General features: G+C 49.2%; 1 protein-coding gene across 2 annotated transcripts; it reads right to left on the bottom strand.

Annotated features, from left to right (window-relative positions):
• Positions 1-18,662: 18,662 nt before the first annotated feature.
• LOC144891783 (uncharacterized) lies at positions 18,663-19,942 on the bottom strand. Of its 2 annotated transcripts, none has more exons than XM_078776189.1 (2): positions 19,736-19,942; positions 18,663-19,656 (listed from the first exon to the last, which is right to left on the bottom strand). In XM_078776189.1, exons 1-2 carry the CDS (start codon positions 19,769-19,771, stop codon positions 18,808-18,810), a joined length of 885 nt encoding a protein of 294 aa, XP_078632315.1. In that variant the 5' UTR covers positions 19,772-19,942; the 3' UTR covers positions 18,663-18,807. The 2 variants fall into 2 exon arrangements, with proteins under 2 accessions (XP_078632315.1, XP_078632314.1); XM_078776188.1 differs by having other exon boundaries at positions 19,795-19,942.
• Positions 19,943-20,274: the final 332 nt, after the last annotated feature.

The raw sequence follows: 20,274 nt of genomic DNA, 5'->3' as shown, positions 1-20,274 counted from the left end.
CATGGGAGACTTTGACATAAAGGAAGTTCCTCTCTTTTCTCTAAATGTTTTAAGTTCAAATGCTTCAAGTGAATCGGATTTTTACGCTCTGTACCCTGACCAGGAAATTGAGACACAAGATACTGACAATACTATGTATTCCCCAGAACAGCAACACGTGAGGGACCTCATGGGCATGATCGTTGATTAACTTCGAAGATCTGCAAGGACTGGGTCTGCAAAGGGTGGGGGGAGCAAGTTCCGCAGGGGAGGTGATGGGCCCTCTGGCGGAGCAGAACCTCATCTGGACCAGACACCTTCGTTGTGGATCCGAAACGTTAATGGACTTTCATGTTCTGAGCCCTCAGGTTCCAAGCACGCACCGCACGACACGCTCGCCAAATCGCCAGGCGAAGCGCTTTGGGCGCACGATATGCCCTTGGGAGATACCCGCATTACAATTATTTTTTCAATACCCGCATTACACAATTATTTTTCAATAAAGCCCGATGTGGCACGTTGTCTCTTAAGATACTTTGTCTCGACGAGACAAGAGGAAGGAATGTCAAGTCGTAGATTCTTTATTGACAATTCTCTGTTATGACAGCCGACTGCATGTCCCAAGTGAGGTAAACCCCGCCGGGAACGCGAATAGAGCGGCGTGCAGGGAGTGTTGAGATTCGTGCGGAGGCACGAGGGTGCGCGCCAAGACGGGGGGGGCGGCGTGGCGTCATCGCGTTAAGATGGTTGTGCCAGGTCGATCGGCGATCTCTGAATTTAAATCGGATTTTTGTCATGTGTGTTGTGAAATTAAACGTCTATCCGAGAATCCTGGCAATGTTCGTTTTATTAAAAGGTGGTACAAACCTGCGTTTCCGCCGTGCGGCTCCGTGGAAGTTAGAGTAGAGTTATTGTGTTTTTAGGCAAAAGCCGAGCGAGCCGCGAGTCACGGGTGTGCTGTATGAGGTTGCTCGGAGGATGTGTGCCCAAATGCATTGTGGGTCATTGCGACTTTGCTGAATATCGGACGCTGGATGTCGGACGTTCATGCGCGCGTGGAATGTGTAGTTTCAAGCGGAGTGCTCGAATTGCAGATATAAACTTGAAAAACATTAATTATATAATCATAGCGGCGCCTGAATTCTAATAAACATGCTTCAGTTTGTGTTTAAAATGAGGTCATGCTGGACAATGGTATACGTGTGCTTTTTTCGAGGCTGGTCATAAAACCACGCCCACATGCGCTTGTTTTTGCGTAATGCTAGTAGAATGACATGAACCTATCGTTAACTATATATATTTTGTTTTAATCTCAGCAACGCATGACTCTGTATAAACATGCTTTGGATTACTCATGTACACAAACCCATAAAATATATGGGTTTGTTTGGCTAAGCATACACTCTTCTCTTTGTGAGTTACAGTTCTGTTTTCTCGGAGCCCAGAGAAACAATTGGTCCAAATGATAAGGAAAGGCTGACTCCCCCGAATGATAACGGTGGGAGGGACTCTCGCCAGTCGCTTCGTTCTCTCGGAGATTTTCTGATAATCGTATTCGTATATAAGTGAATGAGAATCAATGCGTTTTCAGGAAGGCTTGACTTGGCATGTTCTTGCTGTAGCTTGCTGTAGACGTCGGTCTCCTCCGGATCCGTATAAGTTGGCTTTAATAAAAAACTGCGTCATTTTCAGGCTATTTGTGGACTTCTTTGCAAACGAAGAGCTGATTCTTCACAAACGCATTTCCACTGCTGCAGAGTCCAATGGCGGCAAGCTTTACACCACTCCAGCCGACGCTTGGTATTGCTCATGGAGATCTTAGACTTGATCACCATGAGCAAGACGATTTTTACGTGCTTCAGCACTCGACGGTCCCGTTCTGTGAGCCTGTGTGTCCTACCACTTTGTGGCTGAGCTGTTGTTGCTTCTCGACGTTTCCACTTCAAAATAACAGCACTTACATTTGACCGGGGCAGCTCTAGCAGGGCAGAAATTTAACGAACTGACATGTTGGAAAGGTGGCATCCTATGACAGTGCCACGTTGAATGTCACTGAGCTCTTCTGTACGGCCTATTCTACGGTCAATGTTTGTCTTTGGAGATTGCATGGCTGTGTGCTTGATTATACTGTCTATACCTGTCAGCAATGGGTGTGGCCGAAACAGCCAAACCCACGAATTAGATGGGGTGTCCGCATACTTTTGATCATGTAGTATATATGCGCATCTGTCGGGGTCAGGGCCATTAGAGGGTGTAAGAATGCCCATAAATCACCATCTGCCCATTGTGTGGAAATTTCCTCACTTGCCAGCCCATGGACACGCAGCATCAATCATTACCTGTTGGGCTGCGTCAGTGTGCACACCATGGATGGTTCAATCAGACCCATGGCATGTTGTAAAAGTGCGCACACCATGTGGGTGTTGGTTGGTTGTTGGTTTGTGGTGGTTTTGTCCTGCTCGTTCTTCTGTCCCAGTGCCCTGGTTGGCTGGTGGCTCGCTGTGATTCAGGTCGGGTATGTGACACAAGTCACAGTTCATTAAAAGGTTTGCACTGGCACGTAATGCACGGTGAGAATTCCTCAAATCGATGTTCCCCAACAAATGTATCAGCCATGGTGTATCCATTTCTTGGCCTCAGGATCCACAGACCTGTGATTTATTTATGCCGTAACCTGTAAGGCAATGCAATCTGAAACAGCGTTTGTCTGTCCGTCTCCGTCCTGTGGATGCATGTATGTCCCTCACAAATGTCCACCAATCAGAGCTGAGGATATGGTCACATGACAGGGGAACGCGTTTAATAACCTTACATTTGCATATTGTACTAAAAGGAAATATAATAACCTTCTGTGGAACATTTTGGGATCCCAGTGGGTGTCGTAAGGTAGGTATGAGGTTTCAGAAATTCCTCAATACAATTTTGATTTTGAAATGTGATCAACATGGACCTTGCTGCCAAATCCGGAAGTGAACAGATGATAATGGTTTGCTGGTTTGATAATATCTCAATACAATCGTGATTTAACATTATATTTTGTTTGAGGTGGACACGGTGAGTACAATTGAGATTTATTGAGAGGTGGACATGGTGAGTACAAAACTAAACTTCAAACACTACTGTAAACATAATCGTTAGTTCTTATAGTCCGCTACCCCAAGGGGACTATTGGTTTGCTCTCCGTTTGTCTGTCCATCCGTCCATCCGTCCCACCTGTGGTTTTCTGGACTTTTCCCATACCCTTTTACCTATTCAACTGAAACTTGGTACAAGGCTTTATTATGATAAGTTAAAGAGCCATTTTGCGTTTTGGGGCATTCTGGCAATTTTTCATGGAGTTATGCCCTTGCAGTGTACTTTTCATCTGTGCCAACTTGTTAGTACTTTCCATCATGAACTTTGTTCCATTTATTTGTCATTGAAAGGCAATAGTGTAGGCATGGCTTTTATCTGGTTGATAACCAATCACTTTGCCACCACTCTTCACTACCGGGCTCAATTATGATCTCCTACTTACTGTACTTGGAGAGGAGGGCTTTATCGAGAGTGAGGAAGCTTTCCTGCCTGGTGGCTCTCTATTTTACATCGTCGTGGAAATGAATGACTGAATTGAGTTTCACTGGAGGTAAACTAAAGTTCACTGGAGTTAAACCTTGTTCGTGACCCTATCTTCAGGAGTGCTTCGCTCTCTTCACCTGTGAAGCTTGGTACCGCGTGTACGTTCGCGGCCCTATCTTCAGTAACGCTTCGCTCTCTTCGCCCACGAAGGTTGGTACCGCATGTACGTTCGCGGCCCTATCTTCAGTGGCGCTTCGCTCTCTTCACCCACGAAGGTTGGTACCGCATGTACGTTCGCGGCCCTATCTTCAGTAGCGCTTCGCTCTCTTCACCCACAAAGCTTGGTACTGTGTGTATGCTCGCGGCCCTATCCTCACTCTTCAGGAGTGCTTCGCTCTCTTCACCCGTGAAGGTTGGTACTGTGTGTATGCTCGCGGCCCTATCTTCAGTAGCGCTTCGCTCTCTTCACCCGCAAAGCTTGGTACTGTGTGTATGCTCGCGGCCCTATCCTCACTCTTCAGTAGCGCTTCGCTCTCTTCACCTGTGAAGCTTGGTACCACGTGTACGTTCATGACCCTATCTTCAGTAACGCTTCGCTCTCTTCACCCACGAAGGTTGGTGCTGCATGTACGTTCGCAGCCCTATCTTCAGTAGCGCTTCACTCTCTTCACCCGCAAAGCTTGGTACTGTGTGTATGCTCGTGGCCCTATCCTCACTCTTCAGGAGTGCTTCGCTCTCTTCACCCACGAAGCTTGGTACTGTGTGTATGTTCGCGGCCCTATCTTCAGTAGCGCTTTGCTCTCTTCATCCGCAAAGCTTGGTACTGTGTGTATGTTCGCGGCCCTATCCTCACTCTTCAGTAGCGCTTCGCTCTCTTCACCCATGAAGGTTGGTACTGTGTGTATGCTCGCGGCCCTATCCTCACTCTTCAGTAGCGCTTCGCTCTCTTCACCCATGAAGGTTGGTACTGTATGTATGTTCACAACCCTATCTTCAGGAGTGCTTCGCTCTCTTCACCCACGAAGGTTGGTACTGTGTGTATGTTCGCGGCCCTATCTTCAGTAGTGCTTCGCTCTCTTCACCCACGAAGGTTGGTACCGCATGTACATTCGCGACACTATCTTCACTCTTCAGGAGTGCTTCGCTCCTTTCACCTACAAAGCTTTGTACCACATGTTGGGTTAGTGGCCCTATCTTCAGCGGTCTTCACTTCTTTTACCTGCCGGACTACTACCATTGAACCCCTTTTAGTGAGCAGATTATTCTCATGGACGCTGGCCATTTATGACGAATGCTATTACTTTGTGGGCAAGACACCGGATTGGCCGACCCGTGATGCACCAGTTTTTGCTTCTTATTGAACTCGTGACATTATTCCCATGGGACACCACTCAGACTGGAATAAAAGGAGACTCGTGGAAGGAAGAGACATTATTATCGGGCATTATGAAGAGATTAGTCTCATTACATTAGTATCGTTATTATCCTTTGCACTTCGGAACTTTTTTACGCACCTCTTTCTTTCCCTTTCTGCAGCTCTCTCACTTTGCTTTGCTATGTTCACCTCCCTCACATTATTCATTCTTTTTGTGCTTTCATTTCTCCTCACTTCACGGCATGCATCTTTTCACACCGTGGCCTGTGGCACCTTCGCCTCAGCCCAGTTGCCCACTCGCTGTCCAACCATGTCAGAGCTGTCCACATCATCTCGCCTCACCGGGAGCATTCTTGCCAAAGCTGCGCAGACCATCACGTTCAACGAGAGACCATCAGGCTCCCCAGGAGATTGGGGGTGGGAGAGGATCCCAAGAAGGATCATGAGGGGGATGAGATACAGACCATAGTGCCAGAACATTGGGTGGCCACAATCCAGCCAATTTGTGGCAAGGTGTGTTGGGACTCTCAGATGACCCCTCACTACTTCTTTCTCACCTCTCTTCTCCTTCTTCACCCATTATCATTCTCTGACTTTGTCAGGTGCATGTCTTGGCACCAATTAGTTAAAGTGCTATGTGATTGATTAAGGCATCTGATGATGTGTAAGGGACAAGGAAATGTATACGTACTGTTACGGATTTATGTGAATTTATGTGAATTACTATTCAGGTCCTTGCTTATTAATGTGTAGTCGATTAAAGGTTGTTGTGATTAAAGGGTCAGGAGCCATTCTGGGGAAAAGGAGACCGGAAACGGAAGAAGAAAAGACACGAGGTCCGGGAGAAGCGGCGATCTTCTTCCTCTTCCTCGCCCAGCGCCGAGAAGAGTGGGATCGATATTGAGCAGCGTGGGGAACGCTGCGTTTGAAAGCCCGTCTGGCGAGAGGAGTTACCTGGACGTGTAATTACCCATTTACACATCAAGTCGCCGTGGGTTCGTGCATGGAACCAAGCGTCCGGCACAGTTCGCCTCACCATCTACAAGGACACGTACGGGTCGCACCTTGGGCCTCGCACGCGGTGCAAGCCGCGCTTGGTTTTGCCCCGTTGCTTGGCAAGGAGGTGTGTGCTGCAGCAGCTGTCCCCGGTACGAGACGTGCACGTTGGAGCACGTCCGCCCGGGGTTCGTTCAACCGCCCGTGTGCGGCGAAGAGAGACATTGAGAGGGACCGTGACCCAAGTGGTCGTGAGTGGGGACAGGGGGGGACACATATGTAAGATGGCCATCTTAGTGATTGATTGTTGATTGTTGATGGTTGTTGATTCCTTGGGGGAATATATTATTGATTACTCCGGATCCTTGGTGTGGGGTTTCTTATTGACTGGAATTCATTTTGATTGCGTTACGAAAGCGTATAAATCATATATCTTTCTGGCGGGGTGCCTCCCACGGTCCGGGGGTCACCGAGACCAGGTAGTTACCGGGAGGACCACGTAACAGAATTGGGGGCCCGTCTGGGATATAAAATTGTATAACATAATAAAATAATAATTTAATTAATTAAAATTTATTAATTAATTATTAATTGGTAAATTTTTGAGAAATTGTGGTAAAGTCTTGGGTGAAGGTTAACAGGTGTTAACGATAGTCACCATGGCGTTTGTTGCACAGAACTTTGCGGTAACACCTAGTGAGGCACAGTTCCGAGCGTTACTAAAAGCGGACCTCTTGAAATTGGCCAAACATTTTAACTTGGAGGTCCGAACTAATTTGAGGAAGGCAGAGTTGCAGACCACGGTGATACAGTCTATGGTGGGATTAGGAACATGGGACGAGTTAGCCTGGGAGTGGCTACCCGAAGAACCAGAAGACGTTGAGCTCCGGAAACTGGAGTTGCAATTACGGAGCCAGGAACGGATCAAAGAAGAAGAAAGGAAAGCAGAAAAGGAAAGAGCAGAAGAGGAAAGGAAAGCAGAAGAGAGGAGAGAAGAGAAACAAGCAGAGGAAAGGAGAGTGGAACGAGAACTCCAGGAAAGGTTAAAAGAAGAAGAAAGGAAAGCAGAAAAGGAAAGAGCAGAAGAAGAAAGGAAAGCAGAAAAGGAAAGAGCAGAAGAAGAAAGGAAAGCAGAAAAGGAAAGAGCAGAAGAAGAAAGGAAAGCAGAAGAGAGGAGAGAAGAGAAACAAGCAGAGGAAAGGAGAGTGGAACGAGAACTCCAGGAAAGGTTAGAAGGGAGAAAAGCAGAGGAGAGGAGAGCTGCCAGGGAACTCGAAGCAGAGGAGAGAAAAGCCGAAAGGGAGTTGAAGGAACGTGATCTGGCGCTTCAGCAAGAGATTAAATTCAAGGAGCTGGATTTAAGGAGAGAACGGGGAGAGGTACCACCCTTGCTGACGGGGTCGACACCTAGCCAGAACACCTGGGAGGTGGGCAGACATGTGAGGCTGGTTCCACCCTTCAGTGAAAAGGAAGTCACTCAATTTTTTCCACACTTTGAGAAAGTGGCTCGACAGTTAAACTGGACGGAGGAGGCCTGGACCATACTATAATAATAATAATAATAATTCATTTATTTTGTATAGCGCTTTTCATGAAGCCCAAAGACGCTTTGACAGAGTGCAAAACATAATGCATAACAAAACATGAAAACAACAATTGCAAAAAGAGAAGAATCAATAGGGAAATATTTAAAGCAAAAGGAGGGAGAAGGAGAAGTGATAGTCAGGGGTTAAATGCTGTGGGTTGAATGTTGAATGCAGTGCTGAACAGGTGGGTCTTGAGTGATGTTTTGAATGTGGTGAGTGAGGAGGAGTCTCTGATGGTGTGAGGTAGTGAGTTCCAGAGGGTGGGAGCAGCGATGGAGAAGGCCCTGTCCCCCCAGGATCTGAATTTGGTCCGGATGGGGGGGGGGGTCAGGAGGTTGGTACCAGCAGAGCGGAGGTTGCGGGTGGGAGTGTGTCTGGAGAGGAGGTCAGCCAGGTAGGATGGGGCCAGGTTATGGAGGGCTTTGTAGGTCAAGAGGAGGATTTTGTACTGGATTCTCTGGGAGATGGGGAGCCAGTGAAGCTTGTAAAGGACGGGGGTGATGTGGTCGCGGGTCCGGGAATGGGTGAGTAGATGGGCAGCGGAGTTCTGAATGTATTGGAGTTTATTGGTGATTGTTGAGGGTGAACCATAGAGGAGGCTATTGCAGTAGTCCAGATGGGAGGTGATGAAGGCGTGGATGAGGGTTTCTGCAGCCGTGGAGGAGAGGGATGAGCGGAGACGGGCGATGTTTTTCAGGTGAAAGAAGGCTGTCTTTGTGATCTGTTTAGTGTATTTGTCGAAGGAGAGGGTTTGGTCAAAGATGACGCCAAGATTCCGGATGAGAGGGGAGGTGGATACTGGGATACCGTCGATGTTGAGGGCAAAGTTATGGGTGGATTTTGTGAGCGTTTTTGGGCCAATGATGATTATTTCAGATTTATCACAGTTAAGTTTGAGGAAGTTGATTTGAAGCCAGGATTTTATTTCAGAGATGCAATTTGTCAGGATAGAGTGGGTGTCGGTGGAGACGGACTTGGTGGAGATGAAAAGCTGGATGTCATCGGCGAAGCAGTGGAATTGGAGACCATGACGGCGGATTAAGTGACCGAGGGGTGACAGGTAAAGGATGAAGAGGAGGGGGCCAAGAACTGAACCTTGGGGGACACCTTGGGGGAGGGGAGCAGTGGGGGATTTGCAGTTATTGATGGAGATGAACTGGCGTCTGTCAGAGAGGTATGATTTAATCCAAGAGAGGGCAGTGCCGGTAACGTTAAAGGTGGATTCAAGTCGGGTGAGGAGGATGGTGTGATCGATGGTGTCAAAGGCAGCGCTGAGGTCGAGGAGGACGAGAATGTTGAGGTTGCCAGCGTCAGAGGAGAGGAGAAGGTCGTTGGTGATTTTGAGGAGAGCAGTTTCAGTACTGTGGTTGGAGCGGAATCCGGATTGGAATGTTTCATACAGGTTATTGGCAGAGAGGTGATGTTTGAGTTGAGCGGCTACAGCACGTTCCAAAACTTTTGACAGAAAGGGTAGGTTGGAGATGGGTCTGAAGTTATTTCGGGTGTCAGGGTTTAGTCCAGGTTTTTTCAGAATGGGGGTAACAGCAGCAATTTTGAGGGATGGTGGGACGATGCCTGTAGACAGGGAGGAGTTTATTGTTGCAATGATAAGTGGAGAGAGAGCAGGGAGGGAGGCCTTGACAAAGCTGGAGGGGATGGGGTCAAGAGTGCAGGTGGCAGTTTTCATTCCTATGAGGAGTTCAGAAAGGTCAGTAGGGGAGACCGGGGAGAATTGAGACAGGGGAAGGCAGGATAAGGGGGGGCAGGTGGTTGGAGGGGGAGCGGGTGCGGCGGTGGTCAAGCTGTTGTAGATGTTGTCAATTTTGCGTTGGAAGAAAGAAAGGAAGGAGATGCAGTTGTCTACTGTGAATGACTGGGTGGTGGTGTCCAGGGGGCGGAGGAGTTTGTTTATTGTCGAGAAGAGTGCTTTTGGGTTTCCGGAGCCAGAGTGGATAATTTGAGAGTAGTAGGCGGAGCGGGCGTGGGAGAGGGCATCTTTGTAGTGTTGTAGGTGGTCCTTGTAGGCTTGGGAGTGAACTGTGGGACCTGTTTTATTGCGGAGTCTTTCAAGTTGGCGAGCACGAGTTTTCATCAGGCGGAGTTCAGGGGTAAACCAGGGAGCAGAATGGGTGAAAGAAACTGTTTTGGTTTTTACAGGCGCAAGCTGGTCAAGGCAGGAGGAGAGAGTGTGGTTGTAGTAGTCAGTGAGGTCGGAAGGGGTGTGGAGGTCAATGAAGGGAGAAGTGGACATTTTTTCAGAGAGGGTGGATGAGAATGAGGTAGGTGAAAGAGCGTTTAGCTTTGCACATACTAGTGCAAAGTGTGCTGGTGGGTAAAGCTCAAGAGATTTATTCGGCGCTACCAATGGACCAATGTGCAGATTATGAGGTATTGAAGAAGCACATCCTCAAAGCCTATGAGTTGGTTCCGGAAGCTTACCGGCAGAAATTCAGGAATGCCTGGAAGAGGGAGAGTGAGACCCATGTGGAGTTTGCTAGAGTGAAAGAAAATATGTTTGATCGGTGGTGTGAGTCAAAAGGAGTCGGGAACGACTTCGAAGCATTGCGTGACCTGATGCTGGTGGAGGAATTTCAACAGTGTGTCCACGAGGACATCAAAGTGTACCTGCAGGAAAAGAAAGTACCGAAGTTGTGGGACGCAGCCACCATGGCAGATGATTATGCCTTAACACACTGGATAGGGGTCCACGAACCTAACTCCTCGCCTAGATCTCCGCAGGGGAGGTGTGGAACAGCAGGTGCGGAGAACGACAATACATGGCGGCGGCCTCGAGATGATTATGGGGACAACGCTGATACCCGAACTGTTCGAAATCAGGGGGCTACGGGCCCAAGACAAACTTATTTTTCGGGGGGGCCCGAGGCAGACCACGAGTTTTTCCTCCGGGCCTACTTGCGCCTTTTGCAAAAAACCTGGACACTTGATGTCCAGTTGTTACCTCATGAAAAGGGAAAACCCAGAGCGGAGTCCGACTATTGCCACTCCGAATGCGATGGCAAGCGTAAGAAATCGCCCACAGAAGAGTTACCAACCATTTATTTATGAGGGGTTGGTCTCACTCAAGGGAGACTTGACTAACCCAAGACCGGTTAGGGTTTTGAGGGACACAGGAGCCCATCAATCCTTAATGCTTGAAGGCATTTTGCCATTGTCAAAGAGTACCGCAACTGGTGATAGTGTTCGATTACAAGGGATCGGTGGCTGTGTTAGTGCCCCACTTCATGTCATCTATTTGGAATCCGATTTGGTGTCAGGACCGGTCACCATCGGTTTACAAGCCACGCTTCCTGTAGATGGAGTATCTGTGATTATCGGGAATGATTTGGCCGGGGGGCAAATTTATGGTAACCCGAGGGTGGGTAAAGAGCCCCGCAGGGGAAATAACACCACCCCCGCTTGGGATGGCGACAAAAGTTCCAAGTTATTTGTAGGGGGACTGAACTTCAACACAGAGGAAGAAGTTCTGACCTCTGTCTTCAACAGATATGGGCCGCTGGTGGAAGTGCGGGTGGTAAAAGACAGGGAAACGCAACGGTCAAGAGGGTTCGGCTTTGTCACGTTTGCAAGCACAAGAGACGCCCGAGAGGCAGAGAAGAATTGGAATGGTAAGGATTTGGAGGGTCGGACCATAACAGTAGGGAAGGCATTTCGTAGGCGTCGAGAGGTCTACAGAAGAGGACAACTTGGCAGTAGTTTTAGGGTTGGCAGCAGCCGATATTACTATGGAGGCTCCCAGAGTTACGGCACCTCCCGAAAGAATGAATGTCAGAGCACTGGCTGAGAAGGAGACCGCCAGTCAGGTAACGGCTGGGACAAGGGGTCCCACCGTAACTGTAAGGAGTCTGGCGAAGTTGAAGCACTATATACGGGGGAGCCGCCGAGCCGGGGCTCCTACACGGACTAACCGTGAATGCCACGTTCTTAAAGGCGTCCAGGTAGTGAACTTTCCTGCACGGACTAACCGTGAACTCCACGTTCTTAAAGGCGTCCATGTAATGAACTTTCCTCCCCGGACTAACCGTGAACTCCACATTCCTTAAGGCGTCCATGTAGGGAATACTCAGCTGGGCCTCCCGAAAAAGTGCTATCGAGAGGTTTAACTTTGGGGGCTTTGGTCACCACCTCTTAACCGTCATTCAAGAGAAACTAGAAGTGGTTGACGCTTGGTCCAGAGTGAGTTAATCTATGGATTTTGTGAAATTTTGTTGCTTTATTTTTAAGTGATAATTGTGCCCGGGGGGAACTGATGATTTGGGGGGGGGGGGGGGTGAGTTATCTGGTTTGTTTATCACAGGTGGCCGGCAAAGAAAGTTTTCGCTGGGTTCAAACTTTCTTTCTGGAAGGGGGGGAGTGTTATGGATTTATGTGAATTTATGTGAATTACTATTCAGGTCCTTGCTTATTAATGTGTATTCGATTAAAGGTTGTTGTGATTAAAGGGTCAGGACCCCTTCTGGGGAAAAGGAGACCGGAAACGGAAGAAGAAAAGACACGAGGTCCGGGAGAAGTGGCGATCTTCTTCCTCTTCCTCGCCCAGCGCCGAGAAGAGCGGGATCGATATTGAGCAGCGTGGGGAACGCTGCGTTTGAAAGCCCGTCTGGCGAGAGGAGTTACCTGGACGTGTAATTACCCATTTACACGTCAAGTCGCCGTGGGTTCGTGCACGGAACCAAGCGTCCGGCACAGTTCGCTTCACCGTCTACAAGGACGCGTACGGGTCGCACCTTGGGCCTCGCGCGCGGTGCAAGCCGTGCTTGGTTTTGCCCCGTTGCTTGGCAAGGAGGTGTGCGCTGCAGTAGCTGTCCCCGGTACGAGACGTGCACGTTGGAGCACGTCCGCCCGGGGTTCGTTCAACCGCCCGTGTGCGGAGAAGAGAGACATTGAGAGGGACCGTGACCCAAGTGGTCGTGAGTGGGGACAGGGGGGGACACATATGTAAGATGGCCATCTTAGTGATTGATTGTTGATTGTTGATGGTTGTTGATTCCTTGGGGGAATATATTATTGATTACTCCGGATCCTTGGTGTGGGGTTTCTTATTGACTGGAATTCATATTGATTGCATTACGAAAGCGTATAAATCATATATCTTTCTGGCGGGGTGCCTCCCACGGTCCGGGGGTCACCGAGTCCAGGTAGTTACTGGGAGGACCACGTAACAGTACGATAGTATTTGTATATAATTATTGTATTGCTCACCTTCCTGCCATTTGCTGTATAATTATCATTGCTGTGTTTTCCTACCTTTTTGTATTTAAATGATCCTTACTCGTTTTCTTGGCTTGCTTGCTCATTAAACCTTATGTGATATAAAGAATTGTGTCTTGACTTATTCTGTTCAGGTTTGGTCGGAGATAGTGCTCTTGGTAGTAATTAGCCCAAAAGATTGATTACCCTTTGATAGCCGATAAGGTGTGACCTGTAATGTTGGTTTGCTTGGCCAATTGCTTGACCGCCGCATGGTTCTCCATCTACTTCAGTCATCCTACAGGTACGGTAAACCGACACTGGGCTGTTAGGTCTTTTTATTAGGACCATGGTCTTTTTATATATGCGTCGGCCTTTCCAAATTGTCCGGCCCATGTCCATCAGTCATCACAATATATATATTGTTGCGGATATGGGATTTGCATCCATCCATATCCGCTTGTAAATATTCCCCTATTTCCTCAATACTTCCCAACTATCCCCAATCCCCCATTCCCTAGTCCCATTTTCTGTAAACAACACTCTGTAGACCCGACCTCCCCCTATTTCCCCCATTAAATGTCGCATCCAGGTCCACCGCATCTCACGTAGACAACTATAGGACATCTTGCTAGTTATTCTTAGTCTATGTCAGTTAAGGATTCGTTTCCATTAATTCTGACCCTTCGTTGCACCAGAATGTGATTGTATGGCACCGTTAGGAAGTTTAGGACCTCCCAATACCTCCCCGCAGCTCTTCCTCATGGTTCAGAAACAACAACAACAACAGCAACGGCGGCGGCGTGCACAGGGAGTGCGCGTCCTCACTCCGGCTTGGTTGGTAGGGGGTGTTGGGAGGGCATGAGGCCTTCCCCACGAGCCGCCATCAAACATGTGCTCGACGGGGTTACCAAATAGGGGCTCCCTGTCAGCTCCTCGTCAAGGGCGGAGCCCGGTAACCCCCGCACCCAATGGAAGCGGCGGACCGGTCCCATCTGGGGCGGAGCCAACCAGCCGAGGGCGTGTCACTCCCCGCTGAGCATACGCAGGAAGAGGGAGGTGACGTCAGATGCACGCTGAGCTTGAAGCAAGAGAGACGTCCCTTCCGAGCGCAGTGAGACCTCCCTGCATCTCTTGGACCGTGCTTGATCCTGCCCCCGAGCCAAGGTGCACCTTGTGCTATCGACTACCTGTCCCTTCCTGCCATCAATCCCTGTGTAAGTCAGCCTTGTCCCGTTTGTGTGTGGTCTGTCTGGGATAAGATAAGACTGTAACTAAGTGCCTATCTCTTCTGTGCCTTTACCTCACTACCTTGTAATCTACCCCTTTTCTCCCCCACTGTAATTATATCCTCCTCCGGAGGTCTTGAGAACTGTACCCCTTGCGTCGTTTCATCTATCCCAGTCGTTGTGTCCTTTCCATCATTGATTTAGCATAGCGCGATTTGGTCAACGTTTGGGTGGAATCGGGGTCTAGTCGGGGAATAACTGTTAGGTCGCGGTAATACACCACCGCTCGGTCGAAATAACATCTAACCGCGATCCGTAACAATTGGTGTCGAGGAGTGAGATTCGAGGCCCGAACCAAATGAAAAAAAAAAACATCTAGGAAAAAATTTGGTCAAAATTATAAAGACACCGAAATTTGATTTTGTTTTACAAAAAACCCGAATTTTGAAAGTCGCGCTATGGCAGATCAAGACGGCTGGGTTCCGGTAGAGGAGAGTGAGGCAGGGTCGATCCAGGACCAAATTGAGGGACATGAGGAGAGCGAAGCAGTGAGGGTGGCAGGTTCGCAAAATGGCGTCCTCGCGCACGAGGTTGCGGGCGCGCAAAATGGCGCCTCGCACCTGGCTACGGCGGCCGCACCCGCTGCACAAGTGGGAGGGATGGCCCAAATGCAGGCCCTCATGGAGCAATTTATGGTACAAATGCAGGCGTCCCTCAACCTGCAGAAGGACGAGATGAGGGCTAATAGTCAGCAATTGGGGAACCAGATGGATGCTCAGAGTGAGCAATTAAGAGACGGGTTAAACAATATGGGAAATAAATTTGAGGGATTAGACAATGGGATAGAAGGGATGAAACATGGGTTAACGGGGGTGGAAAATAGAATGGCTGCCCAGGAGAATCAGATAGAGGGAGTGAAAGATGGGTTAGAGGGGTTAGAAAACAGTATGGAAGGCAAATTGAGGGACATGAGGGACCAAGCGGAAAGGGAAGTTAAAAAAATGGGGCAGCAGATAGAGGGGGTCAAAATGGGGGTAGAAACTAAATTGGATGCTCACAGGGAGGGAAATGGAGCAGATGAGGGTGGCATCTGGGCAGGAGATGCAAGTGATGGGAGAGGAGATCAGAAGAGGTGTGAGTGAGGAGGTCGGAGGAGTGCGCGAGGAGGTGAGGCACTGTAAGGAGCGCATGGAGAAGGAGGTGAGAAAGGGGACTGTAAAATTGCAAGGTGGTATAGAGGAGTTGACGCTGGAAGTGGAACAGCTGACGGAGGGACAAAAAGAACTAACGGAGCAGGTTCAAAGGAACACTGCGGTACTAGGAGGGTTAAAAGCGACACAAAACGACATAAAAAATGACTTGATAGCGACACAGAGGCAATGTCAGATGGTACGTGAGGGACTGACAACGAGGTTGGACGAGGTGACAGAGGTAATGGAGACGAAGGACCGGCAGGTGAGGACGCACATAGAAACGGTCAAGGTGGCCTTAGAGGACGAGCTTGAGGAGACGCACCGGGAAATAAAAGAGGTGAAGCAGAAATTAGAAGAAGTGGAAGCAGGGGTGAGCGAAATTAAGAAGCGACGGAGAGAGGATAAGAAAGAGATAAAGGAGGAAGTAAAAGAATTGGTCCAAAGTCTGTGTTCGGATCGTGATGATGTGCTCATTAACCGGATGAGGGATTCGCAGGTGATGGAGGAGAAGCGAAGAGAAAGAGGACCCGGTGTAAGTGGTGACCAATATGGTCGTGCGTATGATGCGCCAGGTGATTTAATAAGCTTGGGGGTCGAGATGGACCCGGATGTTCGTGAGAGGCCAAGAGTGAGGTGTATGGCTGGTCCGGAGGGTATGGAACGAGGGTGCGAGCGAGAGGGTCCGGTGATGGGAGAGGTGCGAGGTGTGAGTGAGCAAGGTGGTGGTGGTATGGAATGGGTAGCGGGTTGCGGAAGTGTGACCCATGCATCGACACCAACAGGGGTAGTTTTTAGAGGGACAGGGGAGGCACGAGAGCCCCTTGGGGGTAATGTACTGTGGGGGCCCGGCCGGTTCGGCCCCGCGCTGACCCCGCAAGGGGCGATGCACGGGGTCCGGCAGGCGGGCAACGACTCGCATACGAGGTGGTCCCACAAGGTCCCACTCGCGCCGTATGACGGTGGGTAAGGGTGGCATCCCTGCCACCATTCCCATGATGATGGGGCAAATGCGCTATAGATTATGGGGTGTATGGCAGTGAAAACTAGCCCGGGTGGGTTAGGATATTGTGTGTTGGGATCTAGCGAAGATGACATTAGGTAATGTTAAGGTTAGTTAGTGACAAGGATACCTGTAGAGGGGACGCAGGTAGATTAGAGTGGATGATAATGACGAGGGAGCGCAATAGTTTAAAGGGACGACTGGGAAGCGCAAGTTTCAGAGGGGAGTAGTTAGATGAGATGATGCTGTGTGAGAACTGGACAGGTGTGTGGAGCAGTGTATGAGTAGTGAGTGTTGTGGATCAGCGCAAATGCGCTTGGGGGAGAAAAGGGTGCAGGCGGCACCAAGTATGAGAGCACAGGTGTGCAAGTACAGGTGTGTGGAATACATGGAGTATTGGAATGAGTGGTGTGGAGAGAGTTGGAGTAAGTGGTACGGAGTGGTGTGCATGGTGCGAAGGTGTGGATGGGGGAAGAGTGGACCCCTTTCACGAGTACCCGGGGCGGGTAGTGTAAGTGTTAGCTAGAGGGTATAGGTAAATTGTGGTTGGATATTGGCATTTGTGGTGCGGTTGCAGAATGGTATTGTGGATGGGTGCATTGGTGTGGTGAAATTGGCTGGTCGTGTGGCCTGTTAGTATGAGTGTGAATGGTTGGGCACTCCGCCACTGTTAGATGTGGCCAGGTGAGGCCGCAGATGGGCTCTGGGAGCCGTTAATGTCAGTGGGTGCCTGAGGATCCCGGGTGTGGATCGGGCAGCCCGTACCAGAGAGGGCACTGAGGGGGTGAGAGTGCGAGAGGGCATTCCCCAGTTAGTTAGGTTAGGGTGAGGAGCAGGTGAGCTCGGTAGGCAACAACAGTGGTGGAGGTGTGCAGGTGGGCGGACCAGCTGGGAGCGTCACACGACCAAGCCACCGAAATTGTGCGGGGGCACCGAGTGTTGAATCGGGGGAGTGAGACCCCAAATTGAGAAGCACCACAGTTTGGTCAATGGGAATTGGTTTTTAGAACCCATAGTGTAAGTTGGCCAATGGATTGGCAGGGAAAGACCCCGGGTAATGTAAAGTTGTTAAAGTCATTTAGGAAATAGTTAGGATTGATGAACCTGTCGCACCATACGCAGCCACTTACCTGAGGTGATGATGATGACTCCACACCTGTGTTCCTTTGTTCTGTGTTGCAGGAAAGGAGAATTGCTGTGTGGATTTGTGAGACGCATCACGACGTGGATGAGACATTGGGGTGATTCCATCAGGGACTGATGATGAATTGGTGATGGCAAATTTTGATGTTGAGTTGGAGATGGCAAATTTTGATGAGAGTTGGAAATGGCAAATTTGATTGGTTAGGAGGGAGAGAAGACGAATTTGGTTTATGGGAGGAACGGGGAAGACAGTAGGGACGTTTGTTGATGTGTAAAGTAGATGTTTATGGGTAGTGTTGTGTTTTGTGGATACAGTAAGGGGTAAGGGAGGGGCAATGTAGGTTACCTGGTGGGGGAGGGGGGCGTACGGTAGGAACGTAGCTGTCTCACCTGGTTCCCATGTGCCCCTAGTGTGCATTACCTAATATTGCGTGCACTTTTGCGCCCTTACCACCTTACTCACTTGTTTCTTTTGTCTCCCACCTCCGAGGATCTGGCTTTGGGGCGGAGGGAGAGGGGAGAGAGGTGCTGGCTCCGCAGTTGTGGGCCTGTACTTTCGCTGCTTGCTGCCTGGATCGATACACCATATGGACCGCAATTTTTGTGGCCGCCCACAATGGACCGCAGTTCTTTTGCGTGCAAGCACCACCCGTTGATGGACCTCTGGGTCAACGTGGCACCTATGCCATACAGGTGAACCACTTATAGTTGGCCCCCCTGACGGCCACAATTCAGAAATGGACGCGGTTGGCGCCTTTCTTTATTTTTAAAGAAGCCAGAAGGCCAAGTGCACTCCAGGAAGGCAAGACCAGCGGCAGAACCTCGGCCGGCTGCGACACCACCGGTGACCATGGACAATTAATTGTGCATTTTTATGAACACTTTATTGGTGCACCGGATGGTGCTGACTGTGTGTATGGGGTGGTGCTTTTGGTGCTTGGATGGGGTGCTCTGCACAGTATTAAAGGCCGTAGGGCCACAGGGCACTCGTGGGTTGGTGTATCGATGCTGGCATGCGTGCTCTCTCTCTATGCATATAGTCTAGTAGGAAGACTAGGTCCCCCTGCACCCCCCGGAGATATACTTCTAATCAGTGTTTCTAGATTGGAAAAAATGTGTAGAAAATGACTAGCTATGGCCCCAAGCTGAAAAAATGTCCCACATACCATTTTTATGCAAATTACTGCTGCCATTATCAAAAAAACGATTTTTGACATATCTCAGCCAATATTGCAGATTAATTGAAAAATGAAGGTGTCTAGACCCATGTTTTGAAGGGCATAGATCATGATAGAACTATTCATAACATGATTACATGTGTCTATGGTATACTAGTATGCTAATTAGTGCTTTATTTACAAAATAATCACAGTTTTACGAAATAATAGACTCATATTAAGGTCCGTCTACACAGACGTTAACACAAAGTTTTATTTTTCTAAATATTACAACTGTCAAAATAGTCCTAGCACTCAATGTGACCACTCTTCTCTTGCTTGTTTTAGATAAACATCATTAGCATTAGTGATTCTACACTGAGTCAGTCATCATCATTTTCATCGAAATCGTCAGAGTCAAACTCTTCTTCTCCTTCCTCTTCCTCCTCCTCTTCGTGCTCTCCTGTGTTCAGAAGATCCACCAGTGAGGTTGGTAGGATGGGACCACTGGACCACATTGGTTTCAACAGTCCTTCATCAGTCCTTATCCATCCTTGCTCCTCATAAGGTTTTGGCTTTTCGATGATAGGTTGATCGGCTCTTTTGTACAATGCTACGCGGTGGTTCACACGCTGGATGTGCGGCTTCAGGGCAGACTGGCATGGAGGAAGGCGAGCCAGATCAACCTTGGACTTGGATGTGAGGGTCTTGTCCTCTCCCACCATTTTTCGTAGCAGCTTGGCACGGACAATGTCCACTGATGACTCGCGACTCTGGCCGTACATCACACAGGTGAATTTTTCTAACTGCCTCTCCACCTCAGGGTTGGCATCCCAGTTGTCACCCAGTTCACCGAATGCCCTGTGAAACCTGGGATTCTTCTCCAGCTTTTTCAAGGGCCCGACTTTTCCCTTCCCTTTGAAGGCACTGGTGCAGTCTTCTCCGCTGAACACATAGTACCCCAGGAGAGTGGCACAGTAGTCCTCTCCCAGGGATTCTGCCAGCTCAGAGACGTTGACAAGTTGGCGATGCTTCCCTGACCCTGTATCCAGGTACACCGTCAGCTTGATGTTGTGGGCATGGTGGAGCAGGATCAGGAGGATGTCTGTGTCCGGTGTTCTGACTACAGCGTTCTTGTATCCGATGGTAGCAGCATGATGGAGGTACAGAACCACCCTGGTATCAGTCTCTTCCTGGTTGCTGTAGATCGTGGGGAGTTCACGTACCTCGACCTGAAACACAAAAAGGCACCGCATTTCAATCACCAGTCACTGCCAGTTTCAGATCTAGACAAACATCACAGGTAATCACCTTTTTTTCAGGAAAAATTACAAATTGAATCGCCATTCACGAAGGGCTTTCAATTTTACCTTGCCATTCGTTGAGGCAAGTTGGTGGGCCTTCCCCTCCACGATCAGCACAGCCATCTCTGTTCTCTCCAGCCTGGTAGCTGCCTCTTGTCCACTCCACACTTTCAGAAGAAGCTGGCACATATGCTTTTTGTTGTCGTCATTTGCAAGGAACATTTTGAAGTCATATGGCTTCCTGGTTGCTGGTCCAGCCAGAATGATCTTCTCTGAGCTGCCCCGCCTCAGCCTTTCAGCACGCTGAGAAAGCGGACAAGGTCTGGAGGTAGGATGTCTTCAGGATTGAGCTCCATGTCTTCAGCTGTTGGTGGCCATGGTTGGTCTTTACACTCTCTGAAAGCCTGTAGAATACCCTGGCGAAGTTGGAGGGCAACATTTTGGTTCTTGTTTGTGCTTCCGAGTGTGAATGCTCGTGCGAGAGCATTGGAAACTGTTATGTTTGAGCTGTGCACAAGCCAGAAAGAAATGACATCACATTTGTCA

The sequence above is a fragment of the Myxine glutinosa genome, chromosome 4, assembly GCF_964187855.1.
Source record: "Myxine glutinosa chromosome 4, kmMyxGlut1.1, whole genome shotgun sequence".
In the NCBI taxonomy this organism is placed as follows: domain Eukaryota; kingdom Metazoa; phylum Chordata; class Myxini; order Myxiniformes; family Myxinidae; genus Myxine; species Myxine glutinosa.
This window is presented reverse-complemented; position numbering and strand designations above follow the sequence as displayed.

Coding starts and splice junctions, on each gene's coding strand:
- LOC144891783 (XM_078776188.1), bottom strand. CDS start 19,917: ATGTGCCAGCTTCTTCTGAAAGTGTGGAGTGGACAAGAGGCAGCTACC. Junction 19,657..19,794: donor TTGCCTCAACGAATGGCAAG/GTAAAATTGAAA, acceptor TTTGTGTTTCAG/GTCGAGGTACGTGAACTCCC.